This window comes from Rhinolophus sinicus, chromosome 16 (assembly GCF_057876585.1).
Source record: "Rhinolophus sinicus isolate RSI-liver-muscle chromosome 16, RSI-T2T, whole genome shotgun sequence".
Classification (NCBI taxonomy): Eukaryota; Metazoa; Chordata; class Mammalia; order Chiroptera; family Rhinolophidae; genus Rhinolophus; species Rhinolophus sinicus.
Genome location: NC_142516.1, coordinates 31926755 through 31953222, shown reverse-complemented (window position 1 = coordinate 31953222; position 26468 = coordinate 31926755). Strand labels below are relative to the sequence as shown.

General features: G+C 51.8%; 3 protein-coding genes across 12 annotated transcripts in view; 1 reads left to right on the top strand and 2 right to left on the bottom strand.

The window, feature by feature from the left end:
* The first annotated feature begins 245 nt into the window (after positions 1–245).
* On the top strand, positions 246–5859 carry CA9 (carbonic anhydrase 9). 4 transcript variants are annotated; one of them, XM_019729061.3, is made up of 11 exons: positions 248–660; positions 1475–1504; positions 1776–1946; positions 2097–2239; positions 2349–2441; positions 3514–3580; positions 4338–4474; positions 4685–4820; positions 4952–4978; positions 5425–5506; positions 5641–5859. In XM_019729061.3, the coding sequence occupies exons 1-11, from the start codon at positions 315–317 to the stop codon at positions 5705–5707; spliced, it is 1299 nt and encodes a 432-aa protein (XP_019584620.3). In that variant the 5' UTR covers positions 248–314; the 3' UTR covers positions 5708–5859. The 4 variants fall into 4 exon arrangements, with proteins under 4 accessions (XP_074186789.2, XP_074186788.2, XP_019584620.3 ...); XM_019729060.3 differs by having other exon boundaries at positions 251–660; positions 4338–4495; XM_074330687.2 differs by lacking the exon at positions 2349–2441 and having other exon boundaries at positions 247–660; positions 4338–4495.
* A 972-nt stretch (positions 5860–6831) lies between these two features.
* Positions 6832–14290, bottom strand: TPM2 (tropomyosin 2). Of its 4 annotated transcripts, none has more exons than XM_019729065.3 (9): positions 14049–14290; positions 13485–13610; positions 10456–10589; positions 10247–10364; positions 10079–10149; positions 9863–9938; positions 9299–9361; positions 9065–9134; positions 6832–6980 (listed from the first exon to the last, which is right to left on the bottom strand). In XM_019729065.3, exons 1-9 carry the CDS (start codon positions 14160–14162, stop codon positions 6898–6900), a joined length of 855 nt encoding a protein of 284 aa, XP_019584624.1. In that variant the 5' UTR covers positions 14163–14290; the 3' UTR covers positions 6832–6897. The 4 variants fall into 4 exon arrangements, with proteins under 4 accessions (XP_019584624.1, XP_019584622.1, XP_019584623.1 ...); XM_019729063.2 differs by lacking the exon at positions 9863–9938 and adding an exon at positions 9542–9617; XM_019729064.3 differs by lacking the exon at positions 6832–6980 and adding an exon at positions 7750–8082.
* A 6670-nt stretch (positions 14291–20960) lies between these two features.
* TLN1 (talin 1) overlaps positions 20961–26468 on the bottom strand; it is a 31584-nt gene continuing 26076 nt past the window's right edge. For all 4 annotated transcript variants that reach the window (XM_019729067.3, XM_074330689.2, XM_019729066.3 and 1 more), the window contains 10 exons: positions 26274–26390; positions 23808–23993; positions 23580–23687; positions 22986–23091; positions 22661–22785; positions 22424–22549; positions 22234–22296; positions 21936–22118; positions 21665–21793; positions 20961–21535 (listed from right to left, as the gene is read on the bottom strand). In XM_019729067.3, the coding sequence (XP_019584626.2) occupies positions 21410–21535; positions 21665–21793; positions 21936–22118; positions 22234–22296; positions 22424–22549; positions 22661–22785; positions 22986–23091; positions 23580–23687; positions 23808–23993; positions 26274–26390 (1269 nt within the window). In that variant the 3' untranslated portion in view covers positions 20961–21409. The remainder of the gene's footprint in view (positions 21536–21664; positions 21794–21935; positions 22119–22233; positions 22297–22423; positions 22550–22660; positions 22786–22985; positions 23092–23579; positions 23688–23807; positions 23994–26273; positions 26391–26468) is intronic.

Sequence of the window (26468 nt, the reverse complement as noted above, 5' to 3'; positions counted from 1 at the left end):
TGCCAGGGAAAGCCCGTGCTGCCATGTGGTGCCTTGGGTTCTAAGCGGAGCCCATGACCCCAATAACCTTGTGCCTGCACACATACCTGCATTCACTCCACCCCCAATCTAGGCTTTGGTATCAAGGAGGGGGCACAGCGCCAGAAAGACCTGAGGAACTTTGGCTTCATTTCTAGAAAAGGGCACTCTGAGTCAGGCTGCTCCCCTCCAGGCTTGCTCCTCCCCCACCCAGCTCCTGTTTCCAATGCACGTACAGCCCGTACACACTGTACAGCCCGTACACACCGTGTCCAGGACATCCTACAGGCAGCCACATGGCTCTCCTGTGCCCCAGTCCCTGGCTCCCTCTGTTGATCCCAACCCCTGCCTCGGGACCTACTGTGCAACTGCTGCTGTTACTGCTGCTCCTGGTACCTACCCAACCCCAGAGTCTACCCAGGATGCAGAGGACTCCCTCCATGGGAGGAGATTCGTCTGGGGAAGATGATCCACTGGGCAAGGAGGACCTGTCCAGTGAAGAGGATCCACCTGGAGAGGAGGACCCACCTGGAATGAAGACAGAATCAGGAGAAGAAAACTCTCTGAAATTAGAGGATCTACCTACTGGTGAGACTCCCAGGGACACTCAAGTGCCCCAGAATAATCACAGGAACAACAAAGGTAAGTCGTCATCAGCCCTCAGGTTTGTGCCTCTCCTCATTAAAGCCCATCCCAGGCAAGGATTATTCAGGGAAGGAGAGGAGCCTGTACTCTGACCGTAGCCTTTCCCAACCCCAGGGGCTCCCATGCCACTAGATCCTTCACCTCTTTCAGAGCTAGAAGGGGGACAGATGGGGAGAGAAAAATGGGACACAGATGGAGAGAGGTGAGTAGGAAGAGATGGGAAAGAAGAAAGGGGAAGGTTGGAGAGGAGACAGACATGAGGAATGTGGAAAGAGAAAACACAGAGAGAAGTGAGAGTATGAGACAAGAGAAAAGATGGGGGTACCAGAGGAAGAGCCGGAAGGGCTTGTAGAGATGACCTCATCTTCAGTATACAGGTGAGGAAACTGAGACCTAGGAAGAAGGAAACAGCAGGTAGGGGGACCTGGTATCTTGACTCCCAAGCTAGGAACTTTGGGATAAGAGTTGGAGGCCAGAAAGGGAAGGGGGATGAGTGGGGGAGAAAGGATGGTCTACTGATTTGAGCCTTGAGACTGAGACCCCCACCCACTTTACTAAGACAGTGGTTGCAAACTGGTATCTCCAGGGCCAGTAGGATCTTTGTGTAGCTCACCATGCTGTGGTGTCAAATTTGGCTGCACTCTATTGTGCTTTACACATGACCCGCTTTAGGCATGTTACCTGCTGTGCCCCTCCCTGTAAGGCATCTGAGTTTGCGCAGCTCTGCTAGTGAGGGGGGCCCACATGGATCTGGCCACCGGCGAGGGGCTGGGCTCAAAGATCAGCCTCCTTATCCTCCTCTTTTATGCAGGGGATGACCACAGTCATTGGCGCTATGGAGGTGAGACACCCACCACCTGCACAGACCTATGTTGGACACCCAGCTCTGACCTGCCCTCCAACCATCCCTGAACTCTGGTCCTGGGCGTCCCACCCACTGCATCCACATCTGCCAGGCCCCCAAAACGCCCGCTACCTGTCTGTGTCCACATCCCTGATTTCTACTTCCCGCGCCAATGTCTTCTGACTCCACCCCACACTTTTTCTACCGCTCGTCCCTAACAGTTCCTGATCTTATCACCAGACTTCCTGTCCATACTGTTCCACCACAGGCGGCCCACCCTGGCCCCAGATGTCCCCAGCCTGCGCTGGTCGCTTCCAGTCCCCGGTAGATATCCGCCCGGAGCACGCCGTATTTTTCCCCGCCCTGCGACCCCCGCAACTCCTTGGCTTTGAGCTCTCGTCACTCCCCAAACTGCACCTGCGCAACAACGGCCACACGGGTGAGGCGGTCCCGAAACCTCAGGGAGGGGCGGAGGCTATCTGCGGATGGGACGGGGCCTAGCGAAGAGGGACGGCCTGGGCGGTGCTTGGGGGTTAGGCTGGCTCTCAGGGGCGGGGCAGCGTCATATTCACCTGCTCTCCCCCCGCAGTGCAGCTGACTCTGCCTCCCGGAATGGAGATGGGCCTGGGTCCCGGGCGGGAGTACCGGGCGCTGCAGCTGCATCTGCACTGGGGGGCTGCTGGTCGCCCGGGTTCGGAGCACACGGTTGGCGGCCAACATTTCCCTGCCGAGGTGAGCGCTCAGCTGTCGGCGGAGGGACGAAATGAATCGTGGGCAAGATCCCCAGAAATGGGGCGCGGGCAGGAGATCTTGCCCACGCCTACCTGCCTGTCCTCTCCAGATCCACGTGGTTCACCTTAGCACTGCATTTGCCAAAGTTGACGACGCCTTGGGGCGCCCAGGGGGCCTGGCCGTGTTGGCTGCCTTTCTGCAGGTACCAGCCTCGACAGCCCTCCACTCCCTGCTTCCCCGTGCGCCCGGGCTCAGTATATCTTGCCCTCAGAGGCCCCATCCCAGCACTCACCCTGGCACCTGGCTATCATCCTCATTCTCTCTTTAGTTTATTCATTCAACACCCACTGGATTACAAAAAGGATTCAGAAACTGTGGGTCCTTGTCTCTAAGGAGCCCACAGCCAGTGAGGGAAGCTGACAGGGTAGACACATACAAACGACACAGAGTAAAAGAGGTGGTCAGGGGAGACTTCTCAGAGGAAGTGAAACTTAAAGCTTTCACTAGTGGGAAATAAAAGGGGATATTCTGTGCAGAGCAAACGGTATGTGCAAAGACTCAAAGAATATGACTCATTCAGGGAATGGTAGATGCAATAAAATGGACATCAGGAAGAGTAATTTCTCTACTGCTCCTATAACCCACAATTTCCCCTTTGTGAAATGCAATGAAGTCTAGAGAAACATCTAGTGACCTCTTTGGACCTGTAATGATCAAGGCTACAAACACAGTGATTAGAGGAGGCTAGTAAAATGGAGGGATGGTGAGACATCTGCTAGCTTCACTCTTGCCCTTACTCCTTAATACTACTAGCCTCAGAACACAAAGTTCAGAGAAGTGCCTTGGAAATCACATGTTCTTGCTCCAAAAGTCAACATATGAATTATTAAGGTGAATGCAGAGGTAACACGAATACAAAGGTTATTACAGTTTTCGGGGGTGAAGCATGGAGTGTATGTGAAGTGTGAAGATAGCATTGAGTGAGTCTTGAAAAGTGAGTAGGGCCTAGGTCAGGAGGGCCCCTACCCTAGTAAAGTGTCCACCTTCCTCCTCCTCCTCCAATCTGCCACTGAAAACTAGCCCACCAAGCTTCTTAGGTTAGTTTGCACAGTAAGAGTAAGTCAACTTTGAGTAATAATACACAAGATTTTGTGTGTTCCCAGCATGCTCAGAGCTAAGGAATGAGGAAGGGAAGTGGGAACCCCACCTCACCTTCAGACCTCCAGCCATGGCCCTAAATACATGTATACCTGTCTTGCACTATCGTCTCCTAGGAAGGTCCAGAAGAAAACAGCGCCTATGAGCAGTTGCTGTCGCATTTGGAAGAGATCGCTGTGGAAGGTATGGAGTTGGGTCCCTCATGCAGGGAGAGGGTTGATGTGTGAACTGGCCCACGATGATCTTGATAATAACTATGAAGGTGAATAGAGGCAAACAGGCAAAGGCCAACTGCTGCCCACAGCCTTTATGGTTAAAAACCAAACAAAAATAAGACAAAAAAAACAAATAAGACCAAAAAAACTAGTGTTTGGAACTTCCGGGATTGAAGAGCTAAAATTTTTCTGAGAAATGTCTATTCTCCTTATAAACATCAAACATTTTAAATTTGTAAATACTTACGTTGGAAATCTTTTCCTTCTCAGTCACTCTTGGTCATTTTAAACCTCACGTACCCTGCTGGATCTTAAGTTTTGCTGAACTAGAAGGAATTGTGATTTTTCAGTTTTTGTCTGTTTTTTATAGTTATAAAAATCTATTTATATTTATTTACAAGTTATTCAGCTTATTTTCCCTTTTGATTCACACTGAGCATTAATTTGTGGTCCAGCATTTTATTATAGTAGGCAAAGTAAGAGTGAAAACTCAGAGCGAGGACCTAAGCAGCAATTTTCTCACTCTGTGAGGCTCCGAAGCCCTTTACTTTCTTCTGAGTTGTGTCTTATGCTGAGTTATGGGAAGGGAGACACTTAGTGAAGAAGTGGTCTCAGGGAGTTGAGTCGACTTGGCTTCTGGGATATGAAACTGTATCCCTATACCCCAAAGCTTTGGAGGGGCATGATCTACGTAGGTGAGATTCCAGCACAGGTCCTCTCCACAGACTCAGAGATTTGGGTGCCAGGACTGGATGTATCTGCACTGCTGCCCTCCGACCTCAGCCGCTACTTCCGATATGAGGGCTCTCTGACCACACCCCCCTGTGCCCAGGGGGTCATCTGGACTGTGTTCAACCAGACAGTGAGGCTGAGTGCTAAGCAGGTGGGGCTGGAGCATGGTGTTGACCTAGGGGACATGGGGTAAGGGGTACAGGATGAGGTGAGAAAGGAGGCGTAAGGAAAGGGCTGTGTGGGGCACGAGGACATTGAAGGTGAAGCCTGAGGTGCTGGCTGTGAGTACGCCTGTGACCCTTTTGTTTCCTTGTCCCGACCTCCCTAATGACCTCCCTAGCTCCACACCCTCTATAGCTCACTGTGGGGACCTGAGGACTCTCGGCTACAGCTGAACTTTCGAGCCATGCAGCCTTTGAATGGGCGAATCATTGAAGCCTCCTTCCCTATTGGAGTGGAGCAGACTGTTAAGCCAGGTGCAGCTTTGTCTGGTATCCCATGTAACCATGTCCCCCCAACCACAGGTCCCTCATCCTCCCATATGTCCTCATTTGTCTGTCACTGGTAGTCACAGCCCCCGGCCCTAATGTCTCCTTTTTCTCTTCAGTCCACCTGAATTCCTGCCTTGCTGCTGGTGAGTTTGTGTTCTTCCTCATGAGTTTGTGTTCTTCCTCTGGCTCCTGAAGCCGGGGTCACCCCTTGGCACTGTTCAGCCCCAGGGGCTAGTCAGGACCACCTCTGCTGCCTCTACTTTTCCATAGAATAGACTTCCAATCCCAATAGGGTAGTGTCAGATCAAGGTGGAAGTTCCCCTATTGTCCCCAGGGCAAGAGTTGGTCATAATGAAGCCCGAGAAATCTCCTAGCATCCTTCTTCTCCAACAACTTCTTTCACTTCCTTTTCAGGGAGGAAAAAGGTGTTTCTCTTGCTCCTCCCTGTGTATCACTGCCATCCCTTTACTAGCCTCTTCTGAATTCTGAGATACTGAGGGCAGTAGGGGGAGGGGATACACAGAAGTAGGCCCTGAGGAAACCCCACAAACTCCTTTTTACTCTGAGGCAGCCTCTCCTCTACCTCTAGGTGACATTCTGGCCCTGATTTTTGGAATCCTCTTTGCGGTCACCAGCATCGCCTTCTTTGTGCAAATGAGAAGGCAGCAAAGGTATGTTTATACTGACCCTCTCCCTCAGGCACAGCTCCCAACTCCCATGTGGAATCCAGAACAGCTTCATGTAAATTGCACACAAATGAGTTCATCCTGGGCCAGTTTTTTGATTAGGCTTCCCTGTTATGTAGACACCCAACTGGGACCAATGGCAGTGTTAGCTACCACCCAGCAGAAGTCACCGAAACTGTTGCCTAGAGGCCTGGAACTGGGAGAATATGCAGAAAGAAGTCAGCCAAAGGAATCTGAGGGGGAGCTGGAGACTTTGTTTCGTCCTGCCCATTACGCCACTTTTTAATTGCCAAGATTTTTTTTTAAAAAAAATAAATGTTTCTAATATGTGGAAGGTATCATTGTTTCCCAAATCAGGATGGTGTATTCATTTCCTATTGCTGCCATAACAAATGATCGCAAACTTAATGGTAATGCAAATTTATTCTCTTAGACTTCTGGAGGTCAGAAGTCCAAAATGAATCTTATGGGGCAAGTCAAGGTGTCAGCAGGGCTGGTTCCTTCTGGACACTGAGGGGAGAATGTTTCGTTGCCTTTTTCAGCTTCTAGAAGCTTGTGGTCCCTTCCTCATATCACTCCAACCTCTTGTTTCCACGGTCACATCTCCTGCAACTGCCTCTTATAAGGACGCTTGTGATTTCCCTGGGCCTATCCAGATAACCTAGAATAATCTCCTCGTCTCAAAATCCTTAGCTTAATCACAAGGTCCCTTTCCCACGTAAAGTCACATTTCACAGGGTTAGGGTATGGACATCTTTGGTTTGGGGGCATTATTCTGCTCTCAGGAAGGGGGCAGAAATGACTGATATTGTTGGAATGACTGTGTGTGTATAGAGCAATGCATATGTCTAGGTGTAGGGCAGGCTCAGCCTCTAGGCTTAAAATAACATTGAAGATTTTGGGCTTTCACCCTGCACAAGTAAAATCTGTGTAGCTTTGCAGTCTTGCCATCAAACTGTGTTATCTGGCTCAGCCACCTACTGGAATGGGGCAGAGCCTCTGACAGCAGCTCCTTTGCCCTGTGGGGAGTAAGGCCAAGGATGTCCCCACAGTCCTACCGGGCCTCTCTGCTTCACACAACCTGTTCACAACCCTTTCTCAATGAGCCCAGAGCCCCCACCCCTTGGCTCCCATAGAAAAGGAAGTCTTGTCACAGAGCATGGACCCAGACCCTGCTCACTTAGGTCCTTCTAATTCCATGGGTCCTTCCAATTCCATTGCTCCCCTCAGGCATCCTCTCAGCCTTCTCCACTTTGGAAAATTACCACCACCATTGCCCACACCAAAGAAAGGCTTAAAGGGCCCTGTGATGCCAGGAATATCAGTTTTATTGGATTGGGCGGCAACTATAGCCTGGCTGGAGGCAGGGCCAGCCCTCACAGGTTGTTGAGTTCCAGCAGAGTCTGGTCGAGCGTCTGGTGAATCTCCACGTTCTCTTCCTTGGCACTGGCCAAGGTCTCTGTGAGAAGAAGCAACACATGAGGAGAGGAAGGGAAGACACGAGGGGAGAGACATGACAAGGGATGTGACAAATAGACGTGGAGTGGGTTGGAGGCACACGAAGACACAAGCATTCAGGGAGCTGAGGACACCATGGGAGGGGCAAATGGATGGACTGACCAGGCAGACATGGGTGCCTCCCTCAAGGCTTCGGGGTCATGGAGGTAGGACGGGAAGGCTTGAGTCATAAATTAATTTACCCTCCTTCTTTAGAAGGTTTAAGAGTTGGAAACAGAAGGAAAGACAAAGACTGAGCCAGGAAAGGGAAGGCCAGACAGACAGACTTGAGGCAGGAAACAGACCTGCAGTGAAAGCCCCACGTTGTTGGCATCCAGTGTTTTTCCAAACTTCATCTCAAGGACTTTCCCAACCTTCCGACCCTCCCTTGCACCTGACCACCCCATCTCCCTTCCAGTCATTCCTTGAGATCCTGGAACCCCAGCTGAGTGCTCCGAGGTCAGTGATAGGTCTGGGTCTGTAGAGGCACCACAGGGCTCATGGTGACTGAAGGGGTCATACATGCCCACATGCAGCAGTGACAGAAAGTGACAGACTGGGAGTGCTCGTGTAGAGGGGATTTCAGTGTGGGCCACAGAGCTTTGTGTGTGAGCTCAGTGGGGGGATGTCACAAGATTGGGGGTGTCTGTAGGAGCCAAGGTCTCAGCAGTGAACTAGGGGTAGCGGGTAGGGGGTGAAGGAAGTGCTCTCTAGAGGGCAGGAAAACAGCATGAAGACCAAGTTGAGTTTATTAAGCAGCCTAAAGAGGTAGAGGCCGGTGGGTGGAGGGGCCAATGGTTGGATAGAGGGAAGAAGAAAGTGTCAGGGTGGGCAGCTCATGTGACAGAGGTTCTCCTAGGCTGCGCCCAGCCTGGCTGTGCAATGTTGGCAATTTTTGCTCCTCCTGCCTGGCCCCCTCCTCATAGAGAGAATGGAAGGAAGAGGAGAGAAGGGGCGGAGGGGGAAAAACTGGTGAGAGGCTCAGAGAGAGGTGATGTCATTGAGTGCGTTGTCCAGCTCCTCGCTGATGGCCTTGTACTTCATCTTCTGTGCATAGACTTCATCTGGGGGGGGGGGATCCAGGGATGGGTGGGAGTGTGGGGAGAGGGAATAGAGGGAAAGAGGAAAGGAAGGAGTGAGGGTAATGGAAAGAGAGAACAAGAATCAGAAAGAGGTGGACAAAGATGAAGTGAAAGAGACAGGCCGGAGAAGAGGCTGGACAGCTGTCAGGGCTCCCCCGCTCCCCTCTCTGTAGCCATCTCTTTTGTCCTTCTCTGCACCCTAAACTGGTTCTTGTCCCAGGAGCTCCTGCCTCCCCTGGGGATCTGGGAGCACAGTGCTTTGGATAAGCAGGAGTGCTTGTTTCAGGGGGAGAGTATTTAAGCCAGAAATGTCTGAAGTCCTATGAAGTTGGTGATAAAATTGAGGGTTGCCAAGAAGGCTGGAAACAAGAGAAATTGGAATTATAAAAGTAAAAGATTATTGTAGAATAAAAAGGAGAGATAGTTTTAGGCACAACGTTGATGATAGTGAGAAATAGCCACAGACTAGCAAATACCTGGATGTTTGTTTTCACCAAATCTAACTTAAAATAGTGTTTTCCATTAACGCTGTCTTCCAAACCTAGACATTAAACCGAATAGCTCTCTATTTAATAAAGAAGGCTCTGTGATATAGCTGTGTTGTGTTGCACTTGGAGTCCGAATTGTGTAAATCGTGCTACTCAGTGTGGTCTGAGGACCAGCAACATCGGCTTTATCAGAGAGCTTATCAGATACAGAAATTCTCCAGCCCAAAGTCAGCAATCATTTTGCAGTAGGACACAGGAATCTGTATTTTAAAACCTCTCTGGGGGAGTCTCACGCACGCTCAAATTTGAGAAGCACTGGAGTTGTAGCTGATAGGTACCGACCACTGGAGTTTGTGGTGTCCTAGGTGGTCCAGCCCTAATTTATTGGGATGTGAAGATAAGGGACAGACTGACAGTCATGGGGAGTGCAGACCTACTTAAAAAGGTTTGGGGGTACAGGGGAGTATCCTTTTTACCTTCCAGGTCATCAATGGTTTTCTCCAATTTTGCCACAGACCTTTCGGCAAACTCTGCTCGGGTCTCAGCCTGGGAGTAAAGGCAAGATGTAGACACACAAAAAACTTAGGCCCTCCCAGACACTCTCACTTAAGTCGACCTCTTCCATCCCCATCCCCAAATGCCCATCACAGGCAGTCTCTGACCAGGACTGGGGGGCTTGAGGGGAGGCTTGGGACTGGAAGGACTCTCACCTCCTTTAGCTTCTCCTCCAGCAGTTTGATCTCCTCTTCATATTTATCTTCTTTGGTGGAATACTTTTAGGGACGTATATATGCCATCAGTAGATCGCCTCCACAAATCCTTCATTTCTCCTCTGAACCCCACAGACTACTCATGATCTTATCTCCATTGAACACCCAGCCCCACCTTGTCTGGGCCCATCACCTCCCTCTCCTGCAGGACCCCATCCTTACTGCCCTTCTACCCCCCTCTACCTTGTCTGCTTGGGCTTCCAGGGATTTCAAGTTGTTGGTAACAATTTTCAGCTCCTCCTCTAGGTCCCCACATTTACTGCAGGGGGTGTGTGGCAGGGTGGGGTGTGACGGCACAGTGCGGGGAGACAGTGGAGATGGCACAGTGGGGGAGGGGTGGAGGAGAGAAGAGAAGAGCAAAGTTGTGAGAGTGACAGCAGACAGAGTTTGGAAGCCCCAGGCCCTTCCCTACCCCCAGCAGGTGAGAGAGAGCAGCCTGAGATGGAGGAGAAGGTGAGCTGAGAGAAGGCGCCATGGCCCAGAAAGGTCCAGAGAGGTCACTACCTCCTCCTCTGAGGCTATCAGGGACTTGAGGGCCTGGTCCATGGTTCGAAGTTCCTCCTCCAGCTGCCTGGCTCGGCTAGGGGCAGCGGGTAGGGGTCAGAGGACAGGATGTGTCCCTATGGCCCCAAGTCTGAGAAGCTGCTTCCGCACTGTGCAGAGTGCCCCATAACCACAGGCTCAGGCCAAGTTCCACTCGCCACCCCAGGGTATCCTTACCTCTCAGCCACTTCAGCTCTCTCTTCTGAGCGTTCCAGCTCTCCTTCCAGGATCACCAGCTTCCTGGCCACCTGGGAGCAGTGGGGAGACAGAAGGAGTCGATTCATGGTGAATGACTTGGGGTGTCTGGAGCTTGGGAGTGAGAAGGAAGTGGAGCTGGCCTGTCACCTCCTCATATTTGCGGTCTGAATCCTCAGCGATGTGCTTGGCCTCCTTCAGCTGCATCTCCTGAAGCTCCATCTTTTCCTCATCTTTCATGGCTCGGTTTTCAATGACCTTCATTCCTCTGAGAGGCAGCGAGAAGGGTGAGATCAGGACCAGCAGAGACAGTCTTCCCACCCTATTCCTGTCTCACCCTCTGAGGGTCCCCTGCCCACCTCTCACTCTCATCAGCTGCTTTCTCAGCCTCCTCCAGCTTTTGCAGGGCTGTAGCCAGGCGCTCCTGCGCCCGGTCCAGCTCCTCCTCTACCAGCTGAATGCGGCGGTTCAGGGAGGCCACATCTGCCTCAGCCTGTGGGTCAAAGGTCAGAGGTCAAAAGGCTTTCTCTGCTTTGGATGAAGATCAGTGAGATTCCAGAAGATAGTAAGAGTCTTGTCAAAAAAAAAAAAAAAAAAGAAAAAAGAAAAAGAAAAACAACCCTAGGCTTCCTGGCTTCCAGATTTTCAACCTATTTTTTCTCCCTCACTAACCGTCTATCTTCTGCCCAGACTCTATGCTCCAGTCCAAAATATTACTCCCCTGCTACAGGGCCAATTCGGGCACTGTGCATAGTTAGTCTCCCAGTGGTTATCTGCATACAGGTGCCTCTGTACCCTCCCACAATACTGCAAGTGCTGGGACCAGGTAGGTCTGAGGCAGCCCTGACTCCACAGCAGAGCCTGAGCCAGGTAAGGGGATGGGGAAGAATCAGGCCAATCAGACCTCACTGCTGCTAAAAATAGCCAATCACAAAGTCAAGCTCCAGGGATGTCACCAGTTGCTAGGCATACTCCCAGGGAGGGGCTCTGGAGGCTAGCCAGGCCTGCATGGGACAGCCATGGTGTAGCAAGGGGTTCTCTGCCAAGGTGGAGAGGCAACTGGCGGTGGTGCAAGGGCAATGTGACTGACAGATACTGAGCCACTAATCCTAAAATATAGAGGCAAGACCATGGAGATTTTGGAGAAGGTCCATGGAAACAATGACACCTTGAAAAAAGGAAAGGGCAGAGCAAGAAGGGCCCCAACAAAAGAAAATGAGACAAGCAGTACAGTTTGGTATTATGAGCATTGGCTCTGAGTCAGATTGTTGTCTTTGAGCCACAGCTTAGCCACTCAACACTTGTGTGACCTTGGGCAACTTATTTAGTCTCTCTAAGCCTCAGTTTCCTCCTTTTTAAATCCTAGTTGACAATAGCAGTTCCTTTGTAGGCAGTACTGAGAATGCAGTACATCGTACTTCTAATACTCATCAAGACCACCTGGGAGGCTTATAAAACTAAACAGAAATCTCCAGGGCAGGAGCTTGAAAATCTTTTTTTATTTTAAAGCTCGCAAGCAAGTCTGATGATTTTGGGAAATAATAAAATAATATACAGAAAGCACCTGAGCACATTGTCTGCAGAGTCTACACTCCATAAATGTTAGATTATCCCTGGCTCTTCTTTAGAGACAAAGACATAGAGATCCTGAGATTTACGAGGAGAAAGGACCAGTATAGGGAAGAAGTGAGTGAGAGGGAAGAGACGGGTGGCAGCACTGGGGGGAGGGGGTAGCAAGCAGGTCCTGGGTGGTACTGTAGGGCAGGGTAAACACAGTACCATATATAGAAAGTAGTTATAGCTTGTCCTCCAGGTGCTGAAGGCCACCTAGAGTGACAAGAGCCCATCATGGGCACTGGGCCAAATGACTCAGTGCGGAAGGATTCTGGGGACAGCACTGGGGGTTGGGAAGAATGACTTGGGGACACTGGGGGGGGGGCCTACTCTAGAGAGAGATGAGACTCTGTAGAAGGAAAACTCTCTTCACAGTAGTGAAGTGACAAATAACTCTGGCAGTCTTGGGTTCCTCATCAGAAGACTGACTGACATTTGCCATTTTCTGCTTCTTAAGCTCTTCCCAGTTATGGATGTTGCTCTCTAGCCACAGAAGGACACTACCGTCCCCACTAGACAAATGGGAAGCAAGAGAGAAGGGAGAAACTGAGGGAGGCACTGTGCAAGTTAAGTGCTGCATTCAAGGTCACACAATAAATTTAGGCAGTTTCCTTTCTACGCCTGGCACTGTGCTGCCCTGCTTCCCCGGCTCTGTCCCTGTCCACCTTCCTCCCCTCCAGCCCCCACCCAGCTCCTTGGGTTTCCAGTCCTGCCTCCAGCTGCACTGGGCCTTGGTTATTTATAGAGTGTCAGATGCCCAGGGTTGTCTTTGCTAGCAGCTGCAGGTCAGTTCCCTCCCAAGTGCCAGGGCTGGTGGAGAACCAAAACCAAAGGCTGGAGGTCAGAGAAACCAACCCAGGTTGGGAATGGGGGGAGGGAATTGAGGAACATGGATAATGGTCAACACAAACAGTAATGTCATCTCTGATCTCAGATGTTTAGACCATGCTTATGCTAATCCCACCATCTACCCAAGGGTAGGCTCATCTTAAACTTAATCCTGGGCGAAAGGCAAATGGGGAAACTGAGGCAGAAAATGGTATTAGTAACCATGTCCAAAGTCATATGGCCCTTCTTCTACCTCATGGTGGGGGTTGGGAATGACAGAAGGTGGAGAAGTCTGGTTAGAGGGTGTGGGTCGGGCAGAGAAATCTGAGCGAGCAGGACCTGCCAAAGTGGCTGCCTTGGCATTTGTGGCCCTGTCCCTTTGCCCTGTGGCCTGGCATGCTCTCGAAGGCTGACAGCTTAATGAGGGTAAATGAGGGGCCGATAGAACCTGAGCTGGGGCCCCAGTGCACAGCAGGGCCACTGGAGCCAGAGGTCAAGGCCAGGGAATTTCTAATGGCCCCCCAGGGGTGTAACTCAAGTCAGAGCCCATTTTTGGATTCTTCTCCCCCTTCCTCACCAACAAACCTACACTCACACCCTGCAAATGTAGCTGCAGTCTCCTCTCCATTTTCAGTGGGAGGATTAATTGAGGTAGATGGCAAATTCTTGTACTACCCGCCCCCACGATGACTCACTGCTTGATCACTGTACATTCTAAGAGCTGGAGCCAAATTACAAGACTACGTCCTCTGGGGGAAGTGGTAGGTGGTTTTGATTTACCCACTGCCTTGGATTATTTGTGCAAGCTCGCCCTGGCCTGAGTTCCTGAGAGGAAATCATTTCTGCCTTGGTGCTAGGGATATGTAGGTCCCCTTCTCCCTTCATCCCCATGTCTGGGGCCCTTCCCCGTGTGGTAACTCCCACCATTCCCCAGGTCCACACTCACATCAGTGGCCTTCTTCTCGGCCAGCTCCAGTTTCTCCTGGGCGTCCTTCACTGACTCAGAATACTTTTCCACCTCATCCTCCGTCCCCTTCAGCTTCTTCTGGAGGGCCTGCTGTTCTTCCTCCAACTGGGAGAGAGAAGCCTCAGTCAGCCAGGCCCAGGCCCAGGCCCAGGCCCAGGGAGGAGGCAGGGGTTTGTGGGAGGGGGTACTGAGAGATATTTAGAGGCTGTCAGGGAGGAAGAGGGATAGCAGAGGAGGGACAGTGCATCCAGGGGTGTTGGAGGGACCTGGTGGGGGTAGAAAGAGTTTCCAGCCCCCAGGAGCAGGGTCCATCATTACTCCCCCAAGGGCAGGAGTGGAAATTGGGGGACTGGGGCTCCCCAGCCTATGGTGGGTATGATGAAATGTGGCTCTGGCTAGGTCCCTGGGGTACTGTGAAGGCCCAGACCCCACACTGGACAGGAGAGAGCTTTGGACAGTAAGCCTCAGGCTAGGAGGCACAAGGCAGGGCCTACCCCGCCCTCGGTTCGAGGGAGGGGGTTGCACTGGGCCCGGGCCCCCCACCTGCTTGCAACGGTCCTCAGCTTGCTTCTTGTCGGCCTCGGCCTGCTCAGCGCGGTCGATGGCATTCTCCTTGTCCAGTTTTAGCATCTGCATCTTCTTCTTGATGGCGTCCATGGCTGCGATGTGGGACCGGCCGGCGGGCGGGCGGGGTGGACCGGGCGAACAGGGCTGGCTGCGAGGACTGGGCGCACGGGTGGCAAGCCAGGAGGACCCAGCGGCACTGGGATGTCCCCGCCGCGCGGACGCTTAAAAGGCTGGGAGGGACCGGGCGGAGCCGGGGGCCGGGACCCTCCCCCACCGCAGCCCAAACCTTGTAGGGGCAGAAGCACAACCCGGTCGGGGGGCGCGGTCGCCCCCTGCGCCCACCCCCTCGGGACCGCCCCCTCGGGGTCCCGCCTCTCCCTTACCACCGCCCCCCTCTCTCCTAGCCGTCGGAAGGGAAAAAGTAGCTGGGACAGTCTTTTGGAAAAACCCAAACACTGGGGAGGGGTGGGGAGGAGATCCTTGGGCTGGGGGCTCCACGCTTCCTCAGAGTGACGGCCTGGCCCAATGGCAGCTGCGGCAGGGGCCCATGGGGCTATTTCGGGGTGTGAGCTCAAAGCAGCTGCCTGGGCGCAGGCACTGGTGTGTCCCCCCCTCCCCCCTCAGCTGCAGCAGCCGCTGCCCTTAATTTAGAAGTTTCTCGTAAATCCCCCAGGATTAAATGTCTTTTGGGAGGCGGGGCTCCTCCGTGGTTCGGGTGCCTCAGTTTACCCTGAGTCCCAGAGTCTAGGTTTGCGTTATCGACGTGGTACTGATAACGTAGAGCGTCACCAGGGACTTAAGGAAACTGAGGCAGGAGGGGAACCCGGAGCGCAATGGGGAGAAAGCCGGGTTTGCTGCCCGCGAGGTGGTGGGGCCTGACCTCTCCTACCCTCGCTTCCCCTTTCAGCCCCTGCTCCTGGAGCCAGGGCCCCTCCTCTACAGTTGCCCGGCGGCTGGGAACCGAGCTCCGCGCCCCGCCTGCCCCACCCCCACGTGTCCCGCATACTTTCCACGCTGCTACAGCCCGACGGACACGCGCGCTCCCCGCCCCCACCTCCACCCGAGACGCATCCCTGTCCGCCTCCTCCTCGCCCCCCTAGCAGCCCGACCGCTACTCCACTCTCCCCGGCTACTCCACCCCGCCCCCGCTTTCCCCCCTCCCTGGTTGCCCCGCGCGTCCTCCCTTCTCCCCTTCTCCCTGCGGACCCTCCTCTCTTCCCTTGTGGGCCAACTTTACGCCGAAATTTCTTTTCTGCCCTTTTTTGGGATGTTTCCCCGTGGGGAGGCGGGGCCGGGCCGGGGCAGGGAAGGCAGGGGGCAAGGGGAAGAGCTACTGAACGGCCAGGCTTAGGGAGCCGGGCGAGGGATGCTCCCTCCAACCCAGGCCGCAAGAAACAGCCCCCAGAGCCGGGTCCTAGGGTGGGGGAGTATGAGGCGCGTGTGCCAGGCTGTTTTCGCTTTTTTCCCTCGGGGTGTTGGGGGGGGGGAGGAAGTGGCGAACCGCTGGGGAGGAGGGGTAAGGGGAGACGAGGTGGAGGAAGCCTGGAAGGAGCGCGTCGCCTCGCTCCCCAGGGACAGAGGGGTGGGAGACCAGGCTTTTGCTGGTGGGGGTGTGAACCGTGGGAACCTTGGGCCGGGGGGTGGGGGGTGGGGGGGCCCGGGGCCAGGGCGGGGGAGGGGGCCCGGAAATGTATTCAGATCTGCTCAGCTGCTGGCTGCTACACATGGAACAAGCCTGAGCTGTAGTGTTCACTCCAACCCATGTCCTTGCGTTCCCCAAGCCAGTGCAAGACACCTCCATCATCCGGAGCCAGTGCTTGACCCCTGGGCGTTATCAAGCGCCCCCCTGTTCCTCACTTCCCATATCCACAATCCTGTTGGTTCTACTTTCTACAAACGAGGTTCCTTTTCCAAATCTCTGGGGTTGCCTTGGGCAACTCCTTTTATTACCTCCTGCATGGGTCTTGGGGTCCTGGCTCCCCAGCTCATTCATTGTTAGTCCTCTACGTTGCTACCAAAAATCTTTTTAAAAGTTGGTGCAAATAGGATCCGAAAATCCTCCAAAACCCCCCTCCCTCCTTTGAAGATAAAAACCCACACTTCTTAATGTGGTATAGAAGACTCTGTTTTGGCCCCTGCCTACCTTTCTAGCCTCATCTCCTTTCATTCCCACCCTCACCCCCAATACACAGACTTGTATACTTCATGCTGCATTCATACTGAGCTGTTGTAGGCACTGGAAATAGCCATACTTTTCTCAAAGCTTCCATATTGTAAGCATTCTGTTCCCTCCCTCAATGCTTTTCCCTTTGCTGATTCCTGGTGGCCTTACTCAGATCAAGTGTCTGGCTCTTCTGACGCCTTCCCTGGCCACTTCCCCTCCCACCCCACCACCTAATGCCACCTAATCCGTCGGTGTGTATTCTCGGTGCAGGTTCCTGTCATTCTCCTCAGTCCCTCTTGTAACTGTTCTTGCCCCTGTTTCCTCCACAGATCTGAGTCCTCCAGGACAGGGACTGTCTTTTTCAATTCTGAATCCCCAATGCTTAGCATAGCTTCAGGCAGAGTTGGCACTTGATAAAAGAAACATTTGCCTGAATTTTGTTATGCGCTAAGTTCTAGGTAGCCAAGATACTATGTGGGTCTATAGGAAATCAAGGTCTAGTGCAGCAGCTCTTTTTGGTCTTAGAACCCTCTGTACTCTTTTTATTAGTTTCATGTGTACAGAACACTGTAATAGACATTTATCATTTATACCCCTCACAAAGTGATAACCCCCTGCCCCAGTCTACTACCCCTCTGACATCGCTCACAGCCGTTACATTTCCACTCTCTATTCCTTATGCTGTACTCCATTTCTTGTGACTATCTATTTATAAAATTATAGTTGACATTTTATTCAGCTTCAGCTTCAGGTGTACAGTGTAGTGATCAGGCATCTACACCATCCCTGGTCTCCGTAATAAGACAAGTGTCCTTTGGGTACCCTACAAAATCTTTACACTATTGATTATATTCCCCAAATCGACTTTCGTATCCCCATGGCAATCTTATGGTTACCGATAGTGCTTTCTAGTCCCCTCACCTTCTCCCTCATCCCCACTCCCCCTCCCGTCTAGCAACCTTCAGTTTTCCCTCTATACCTCTGAGACGGTTTCTGATTAGTTCATTCATTTATTCTATTCTTTAGATTCCACATATGAACCCCTTATACTCTTAAGAGTAGAGTTTGAAGATCCAAAAAGCCTTTGTTGAAGTGGTTTGTATCTATCGATATGTGGGGACAGAGCCCCAGAGAGTAGTTTACAGGCTCTCGGCCTCGGGTGGTGGATGGCTGTCAGCTGTGGCTGATTGGCCGTTGGCTGTGGCCGGTTAGCCGATTGGCTGATGGTATAACTGCTGCGGGTACGGTTGAGAGCTGAGGATTGCCGAGGAGCCGAGCAGAGCCGAGCAGAGCCGAGGAGAGCCGAGGAGAGCGGAAGAGAGGAGAGGAACAGAGTCGAGAGAGTGGAGGAGAGTCGTCGGTTGGTCAGTTGGCAGAAAGGCGGATGGTAGGTCGCGCGTCCGGTGGGCCCAGCCTCCGGTGAGACCATAATGGTATGACTCCTCTACCTATGGCTCCGTGGGTGTTCCTTTTTGGCCTCACCATATCCTGCGTTCTTGTGTGAGGAGCGGGAGCAGAGACCCCCGCAGGCTGCCCCACCTGAAAAATGGCACGGCGAGCAGGCCTCCGCGCACGACAAATGGCGCAGCAAGCAGGGTCTCCCACGCGACACGATACTTACCATAGTAAAGTGGAAACAAAAATTTTAAATGTTTATTAATTCATAGAAATAAGAAATAAACCCTGACACGTTAACCATGTAAAAAACATGTTTTTAATGAAAAAACGACTATATTTACCTCCTCAAATTAGTGAAAGGATGGCTGTTATTTAAATTTTTGCAAATCTCTTTAGTATCTGGCTTAATAGAGGACAGCTGGATCCTCAGAATCTACTTGGCTTTCTGTCTGTTGGTTTGAAGGACTGTATATGAAGAAAATCTAGTCTCACACAGAAACTAAGTTGGAAAAGAGAGTGGGATAGTTATAGCCTTTTCAGGTAATTGTGGATATTATTCTTGATACTACACCAACACTTGACAAGTGGTAGTTTCTTAAAGGTTAGTTGCAATGTGGAACCTGAAACCATATCAGTAACCCCCCCCCCCTTTTTTTTTACTATTTTACATTAAAATCCATTGGTCTGTATTGCACTTTTGCTGGATCCTTTGTGCAGGGATAATTTTGTAACATCATACACTAGTTATTTGGAAAATACTGATTGAGCTATGCAGAGTTTCTGAATGTTGACACATTTCATTATACGTTATAAAAAAATCACGTTCCTAAATTATAAAAAAATCATGTTCCTAAATATCATGATTGGTTTCAACAGAAAAGTCTGTTTTACGTTTTGGGAAGCTATGAAACTTATGGTGGCTGTGGGGACAGAGCCCCAGAAAGTAGTTTACAGGCTCTCGGCCTCACGTGGAAGGGTGCTGGCTCGGGTGGTGGATGGCCGTCAGCTGTGGCTGATTGGCCGTAGGCTGTGGCTGGTTAGCCGATTGGCCGCTAGTATAACTGCTGTGGCTATGGAGAGAAGCCAAAGAGAGCAGAAGAGAGTAGAGGAACAGAGTCGAGGAGAGTGGAGAATCGTCGGTAGGTCGGTCGGTTGGCGGAAAGGCGGACGGCAGGTCGCGCGTCCGGTGGGCCCAGCCTCCAGTGAGACTATAGTGGTATGACTCCCCTACCTATGGCTCCGTGGGTGTTCCTTTTTGGCCTCGCCATATCCTGCATTCTTATGTGGGGAGAGGGAGCAGAGACCCCGCAGGCCGCCCCGCCTGACAAATGGCGCAGCGAGCAGGGTCTCCCGCACAACAGTGGCAGTTACAAGTTTTCTAAAATTCTAATTTTCACTTGAAAGCGTGAGTTGTATCACTGGCAACAAATACTGCCAGGTTTTTCTGATTTGACAGGCACACATTGTTCCTTTCTGAGAAAAGTTCTACCTGATACCCAGGTCTGATAATCGTGGTTTATCTGTCAATCATTCTTTCGTCAGTGTGGTGTTCCATGAAAAAAGCAGCTAGTTCAGCTCAAAGAATTGTCTAAGTGCTTTCCTCGAGACACCAACACTTAAGCGTGCAGCAGACGTGCTCCACACTTACTTCCCAGTTCATCACAGTGTTAAAGACTTGTTACTCAAGGAGTAAGATTTAATAAAATAAGGTTTTACTGCCTCATCAGGACAGTGTTAAGTGAAGTTAGCATTTATTTCTTAAATTGCTAGTGCATGGCAGTCAGCATACAAAGACTATTAGCACGGTTTGGGCCACTGCCTTGGTTTCTGCTAAGGCAGTTTTACCCACCAATGTCTTTGCACTGTCAATACAAATGTTGACATTGTAGAAAAGGAAAATGTCTTATTATGAACATAATCTTGATCTTATGGACCCAAAAAGGGTCTTGGGAATTTCTAGGGGCCTGAGGACATTTTAAGAACTGCTGGTCTAAAGGGTATTCGAGTTTCTCTCCAGAAGGCTCCCCGAGGCATCACTAGTGAGAGGTACGTGATTGGGGACCTGGGGACATGGCAGGGAAGTAGGCTCATAGCTGGAGTTCAAACAGTGCGGACTACCAGTTGTTGGGGAGGTTGGAGAAGGGATTTGATCTCTAAGGTCCTGAACTCAGGAGGCTAGGACATTGAATCTGGGGTTAGAGGGCCACAGCAGCGTGTGTACTGGAGCTGCCAGTCCTCTGCGTCAGAGGTGATAATACATCTCTATTTTCCAGTGCTTAGCACAGGCATGGCTTAGTAAATATTGAATGAATCAATCACAGGTGACAGGAATGCTGGTGTGAAGTTGGCACCTTCCCTAATGGGCTGCCCTGGGGAGGACAAAGTAATTCCGTCTACTTTAAACTTTCTCCCACGAAGAGATGTCATAGCTTCCAAGAGGTGACAGGTGCCCAGAGTAGCAGCAGATGGGTGGTGTCTGTGTTATACTTGAGGGAGAAGCAAGGGAATCACATACTGGGTTACAGGGTTGGTGCAAGAATCGTGCATGAAAATGGTGGCAGACCTAAGGGACTGCCAGCTAGTCCATGCAGTGTGGGCAGACGGGGTGAATGCGGAAGGAAGTGGAGGCACAGACTCCACCTCCCTCGACCCTGACCACTCCCCTCCACTGAACCCCCGGATTAGCAGGGTAGCTGGAACAGGGCTACCAGCACCCACCTGGCCACGAGGGGAGCTTTGCCCCTAACTAGACAGTGTCACACCTGGGTCACACTTGTTCAGCTCCTTTTCTTCTAGTGCTGTTCTAGGCAGTAGGAGAAGGCCTTGGAGGGCCTAGAGGTGCCCCAACCCAGTCAACAGAACCTACCTGAAGCAACCTCAGTTGGACTTTCTACTTGTTAAATACCTCAACCAAATCTGTGGCCATAATTCCCTTAGGCTCAGACGCTTGTATTTTATGGGCTTATTATTTTAGCAAAGCTGCTGTGAACACTTGAATTTGGCCAGGGTGTGGATTTGTTCACATACTCTGAGCAGTTATGAAGAACGGAGTGTCCCTGGTAGCCACAAAGAGCAGTAGCAGAGGCTGTCTCTGCAACAGAAGAGTGACACTTGGTGAGGCATCGGTACTGGCCAGTGAGACAGGACAGCAGGAGTAGGATTTCACAGGGACAGCTTCCCTACTGCGATGACTTTAGGGATATGGGTACAAGAAGGAAGGGGCCTCACTCCATTTCTGAGCCAGATCAAGGTGACAGGACTCAATCCCATTTCCTCTCCCACTGCCCTGGGGGAATCACCCATCTCCTCATGAAGCCAGGCGGAACTGCAGGCAGCATGACCTTTATTGGCATATGACCTACTTGGGGCTTATAACCCCATGGCCCCCACAGGTAGCTGGGGTGCACGGAGGAGGACAGTATCAAAAGAGGATGAGTGGCATTGAGGTTGTGGAGACTTGCGAGAAGCTGCTGGCAAGGTGGAGAGGGCTCGGGCCCTGGCAGGTTCAGATTGAGGTACAGCAGCGTTAATAATACTCTTGGAGCGTTAATACTCTGGGGAGGGGCAGGCACTTAGGGGGCCCTAGGGCATGAAGGCACTTGGAGTTGGGAGGGGACAGAGCTGTGCAGTGGGACCGGGCAGGGCCAGGCCTGGGGTTTGGCAGGCACTTGGGGGAGTGCTGGGGTTGGGCAGGTTGGGCCCGACAGCCCAGAAGCCTTTGGCAGTGGCAGGCACAGTCTCTGGGCTGGGTCAGCGTTAAATAGAAGCGGCTGTCCTAGTGCTCATCTCGAAGCTCTGAAGGCAGGAACTTGTACTGTTGCTGTCGGATCTGGGCCAGCTTCTTCCGGGCCTCTTCTAGCTCTCGTTCCTTCCGGAGCATTTCTTCCTGTGCAGCAATGATCTGAGGGACGGAGATGAGAGACTCAGTTCGGCAAGCATGTGCATTAGGGTATGGGGTAGTTGGGACCAGCACAGGCAACGTGACTGCTCTGCTGACGGTGTCCCTCAGAGGGGATGGGGCGAAGCTCACCTGGGCAATGCCCCCGACCATCTTCTCCTTCACCACCACTGTCTCATTCTCCTGGTCTTCAAAGGCTGCCGCCTTCTGTGCTGCCTTTACCAGGTTATCTGAGGCTCGCTTTACTGCATTGCCAGCAGCCTGGGCAGAGAGAAGGGAGCATGAGCTCGTGGACTCAGGTAGGGTCCCAGCTGAGAGTCCCCCCACAGAAAAGCATGTCTTGGAGGTGACACTTGAAAGCAGCAAAGCCCAGGGTACAATGGGATGGGTGAGGGTTCCTCACCTGGAGCCGTTTCATTGCCTCCGAGTCCTGGTCTGCCTTGACCTTGCAGGCCACCAGGAGCTGGGCCGTGGAGGCAGCCACCTGCTTGGCTGATGAGATGAGCTTCTCCTGGCTGGCGTGGCCTTGTACGGCTGCATTGGCTGCCTCACACAGATTGTTGGTGGCCGCAGCCACCATCCGGGCCTAAAGGGAGGAGATACGATTAAAATATGCCTCTTACCCTGGTCCAGCCCCTCTCCCATCCAGTCTTCTCAAGCCTCTCCAGCTCAGAAGGACCTAGTGGGTGTTGTACACTCACAGCAGAAATGAGGCCCTGGGACCACTGCCCGTCGTCCAGTGCGTTGGCAGGAATAGCGCCCACCTGTGGAGGAAGGAGAACCTGCTCAGACCTGTGCTCTCCATGTGCATGTAAAAGCCTCCTACTACAATGCTGGTGTGGACAGCAAAGCTGCTGCTGTCCCCATGCTTCTGGGTATCCAAGTACTTACCTTCCCTTGGGCCACCAGTTCCCTCTGGGCAGCTGATGCAGCCTTTACCAGGGCACTGGTGGCTGCTGCAATGGACTTGGCAGCTTCCAGTATCTGCTCCTCAAAGTTCAAGGACTCATCCGCCTCCTGCAATGAAGAGACAAAGGTTGCAGAGACAAATGCAAAGTAAGAGAGGGCGGAAGGTGGGGAAGATTCTGCCATTAGGAGGGTAAGAAAGAAGGAGGGAGCAGGACTGACCTTGGGTTTGGCCCGGGGCTTCAACTGCTCCAGCTTTTTGGCTGCAGCCTCAATGGCAGCTGCAGCTCCCAGGAGCTCATTCTCAGCGATGACTGTGGGGTCCTCTGGGTCCACCCATTCTGTTCCTGGTAGGACAAAGGGAGGAAGGAAGGGGCTAGGCTGGAGCAGGAGGTCAGGAGCCCTGGGCAGCTTGGTCACTACCACCAGGCCCCGGCACCTGTGGGGACTATGGGCAGAGGCCAGCTCAGCGCAGTCCAACCAGGAAGCAGGGGTCTTCCCCACGACAAAGGTTTCCCTTCCCTCCCTGGCCCTGGCCACCCCTCACCCTTCATGGCCTCAGCAGCCTGGATGAGCTCAGTGACTGAACCAGCCACACGCTTTGAATGTCCCGTCAATTGCTGCTTCAATTCTGGGCTTGGCTTCTGCAGGGTCTGGGGAAGAAGGGAGCAGGGAGCAGAGAGCATCAGACCTTTGCTTCTACCCTGACCTAAAAATGAGGGGAGCCCCTTCACTCCATTCCTAGACTACTTCACACCACAGCCCTCCAACACCAGGCGGCCTGGCCAGTGCACTGCAGGCATCACACCGCACATATGGTGAAGACAGTGGGGCTGTGTGTCACTCACCGGCTGATAAGGAGCAAGGAGAATGATGAAATGAGAAGAGATGACGGAGGTAGAGAAGGAGGAGGTCAGGTGGGAAGAGAGGAGATAAGAAAAGGAAGAGGTGAGTGCGAGAACCAAAAATGCCAAGAATGATGGGGCCCCAGTGGAAGGGAGGTTCGGAAACAAGAACAGATCTGGGAAATAGCTGGCGGGGAGGAGATCTGAGTAAAACATGAGAGCTGGGGCTGAGGCGTGTGGGAGGAGAACTGTGTATTCAGGGAGGCTGGTATGGGGAGTGACGACTGCTGCCTTACCAGGAGCACATGGTCCAGCAGTTCCAGGTAGCCAGTGGCGCACTCCCGGCCGTAGCGCAGGGCTCGAAGCCGCACATCAGAGGCCACTTCTGGGTGGTAGGCAGCTTCCTATGCCACAGAGTAATACGTTAGCTTCAGGATCCCAAAGAGCTCCAGGTTCCTCCAGGCCCTGCAGTTTCTCCCCTACCATGTTCTGCCCTAAAGCTGCCTCACTACTGGGGTTTCTACCTTGCAAGCCCGAAGCATATCTGCGATAGCACGACGACTCAGATTGGCTGTGGCAATGACATCCTCCTGGCGACAGGAGTTGCCAGCGGCAACAGCCTTGGCTGTTGCCATAGTGATACCCTTAGTCATTCGGATGAAATCTTCTGGAGTAGAGGTCTTGGCAGGTGGCTCTGGGGAGCAGAAGACCTGTTGGGGCAGAAGAAGAAGAAACATTTTAGTGAGTGACACTGCAAGACAGTGAGGCACTCGTGTAATTTGGTTCATGCGTCCATGTGCTCCTTCATCAAGCATTCACTGAGCACATATTGCAGCTCAAGTCCTTGGGGAAGGCCACACATTCCCAGCTAATATAATAACAGGCAGCTGGTCATCATTGCTGACTGAAGTGATAGGGAAGAGTCTGAAATTAAAACAGTATAGCTTGGGGGTTGGGTTTTCATTCCTATAGAGAAGATTTGAAGGGGTAGGTGGAGAGGTGGGGCAAGAAGGAGCTGGGTCTTAAGAGATACAGATAACCAGAGAGTATTTTAGGTAAATGGAAGGGCATGAATAACAAGTGTGAGAGGATTAAGGAATGTTCTAAAATACAGGAATAGTGGAGCAAAGGTTGTTGGGGCCTTGAGTATCAGACCAAGGAACTCAGAATTTTACATTCATAAAAACATTTTGATGTATGTGTTCATTCAACAAATTATTAAAGATCTAAGTGGTAGATTCTGTGTGACGTGCTAGGAATGCAATGGGGGAAAAGGTAGACAAGGTCCTTATTCTCATGAGTTTACATTCTAGTTTTGGATACAGACTAAAAACATGTAAACAAGCACAAAAACTAAAGACTGTGATCTGGACTCTGAAGGAAATAAAGAGGTTGCTGTGAGGAGAAATAAAAACAAGGTCCTATTTCAGATAGGTGGTTAGGAAAGGCTTCTCTGAGGACGGGACACTTAAGCTGAAGCCTGAAGGACTGAAAGGAGCCAGATGTTCAGAAAGCTGGAGAGAAGCAAGTGCACTGGGCCTGGGCTATGGAAAGGGAGAAGAGCGGCACAGGATGGGCTTGGGCAAGTCAGTGGAGGCCACAGGAACGGGAGGGCAATGGTAAGGGATGTGGATTGTGCCAGATGCCAGGGCATTCACTAAGAGGTTTTAAGCAGTGAAGTAACCATCTATATTTTAAAAAGATACTTCTGGTTACGGTGTAGAGAGAATGGATTGTGGGGGGTGAGTGTGCAAGCAGGGAGATCAGATGGAGCCTACGGCATAAATACAGCCGTATGGTGATGGTTTGGACAAGGTGGTGGTGGTAGAGATGGGGAGCAGAGAACATGAGCTCTGGAGGGAGCACTAAGGTGACTTAATGATGGGCGTAGCTGTGGGGACTGAAAGAAAGATGTTAAGAGCTGCGTTTTTGGCTTTAGGAACGGAGTTACTAAAAGGTGCCATTTACTGAGAAAGATGAGGAGGGAAGATCAGGTTTGGGAGGCAGAAAGCTAAGAGTTTCAATTTGGGTGTCTCCATGTAGAGATGAAAACAGATCATCAGAAAGATGAATTCAGAAATGAGAAAGATGTGTAGGAGAGATGAGCGTGAAAGAGACTGAAGGCAGGGAGACCAGGTAGCAAACTGGTACCGCAGTCCCCGGGAGGGAGGGAGGGAGGGCGAATGAAAACCTGAACCAGAGTGCTGACTGTGGGACTGGGAAAAGGGGCGAGAGGAAAGAAAAGAGGACGGAGAAGGGTCGTTGGAAGGCCTTGGCAATGGCCTGGATATGGTGAATAAAACAGTGAAGTCAAAGATGACTGAGGGGTGTCTTCCTGACTGGGCGGTTATTACCACTATTAACAGGAAGTAGCGTGTCAGAAAGAAACGCTGGCTGGGAGGCGCTGCATCTCTGTGGTGATGTCACACAGGCACTGGAAAGTAACTACATTCAGAACTGGAAGTGAACTTCTTAGACAATGCTAATGAAAGTGGTTACACTTGCCAACGAAGACAACAGAGAAAGAAGGCTATTTGTACAATTGTGGAAAGCCCTCTATGTTTACTATGCTGAAGGTGATTCAATGACGACTACAGAAGAGATGTTAGAGAGGCAAGAGAAACACCAGTGTCAAGAAGGCAAAGGAAGAAAGAATTTCAAAGAGAAGCTTGTTACCACAGCAAAATGCTTTGGAAATGTTTGAAGAGGATGCAGGCCAAGAAGAGGCCACTGGATGTGACAACTAACAGGCCACTAGTGACTGGAGAAAGTGGGAGGATGGTGGTGAAAGGAGAGAATTGTCAAATGCTAAGGAGTAAAAAGGGGAGGAAGGGAAAGACGTGAGTGTAGCTCACTTAGGAAGTTTGGCAATGAGCGAGGAATATGTGTGTGACTGTCTACACTTCTGTGAATACGTGAGGTAGGGGCTCACGGTCTGGCTCGATCCCTCTCTGTGACTTGAGGCCCTGACACCTCGGACTTCTGCTCACCGCCAGTTCCTGCCGTATGTGTTCTGTGGTTGCCTCCAGGGCCCGCGTGCCTTTGGTAGCCTCATCTTCCACAGCTTTCACAGTCTTGAGCAACGATGTCACATTGGTCACCATCACCTAGGGGTGTCAGAGGGGTGGGGGAGGGGATCATTTTAAGGAACAAGAGGAATGTTGATCTGCCCCCTCTCCTGAGGT

Bases quoted from the DNA above. Each gene is read 5' to 3' on its own strand.
- CA9 (XM_019729060.3), top strand. From the start codon at position 315: ATGGCTCTCCTGTGCCCCAGTCCCTGGCTCCCTCTGTTGATCCCAACC. The intron at 4,821-4,951 runs GTGCAGCTTTGT...TTTTCTCTTCAG, and splicing joins GGAGCAGACTGTTAAGCCAG to TCCACCTGAATTCCTGCCTT. The intron at 4,979-5,424 runs GTGAGTTTGTGT...CTCTACCTCTAG, and splicing joins GAATTCCTGCCTTGCTGCTG to GTGACATTCTGGCCCTGATT.
- TPM2 (XM_019729065.3), bottom strand. From the start codon at position 14,162: ATGGACGCCATCAAGAAGAAGATGCAGATGCTAAAACTGGACAAGGAG. The intron at 13,611-14,048 runs GTGGGGGGCCCG...TCTCTCTCCCAG, and splicing joins CTGAGGACCGTTGCAAGCAG to TTGGAGGAAGAACAGCAGGC. The intron at 6,981-9,064 runs GTAAAAAGGATA...TTCTTCTCACAG, and splicing joins AACCATTGATGACCTGGAAG to AGACCTTGGCCAGTGCCAAG.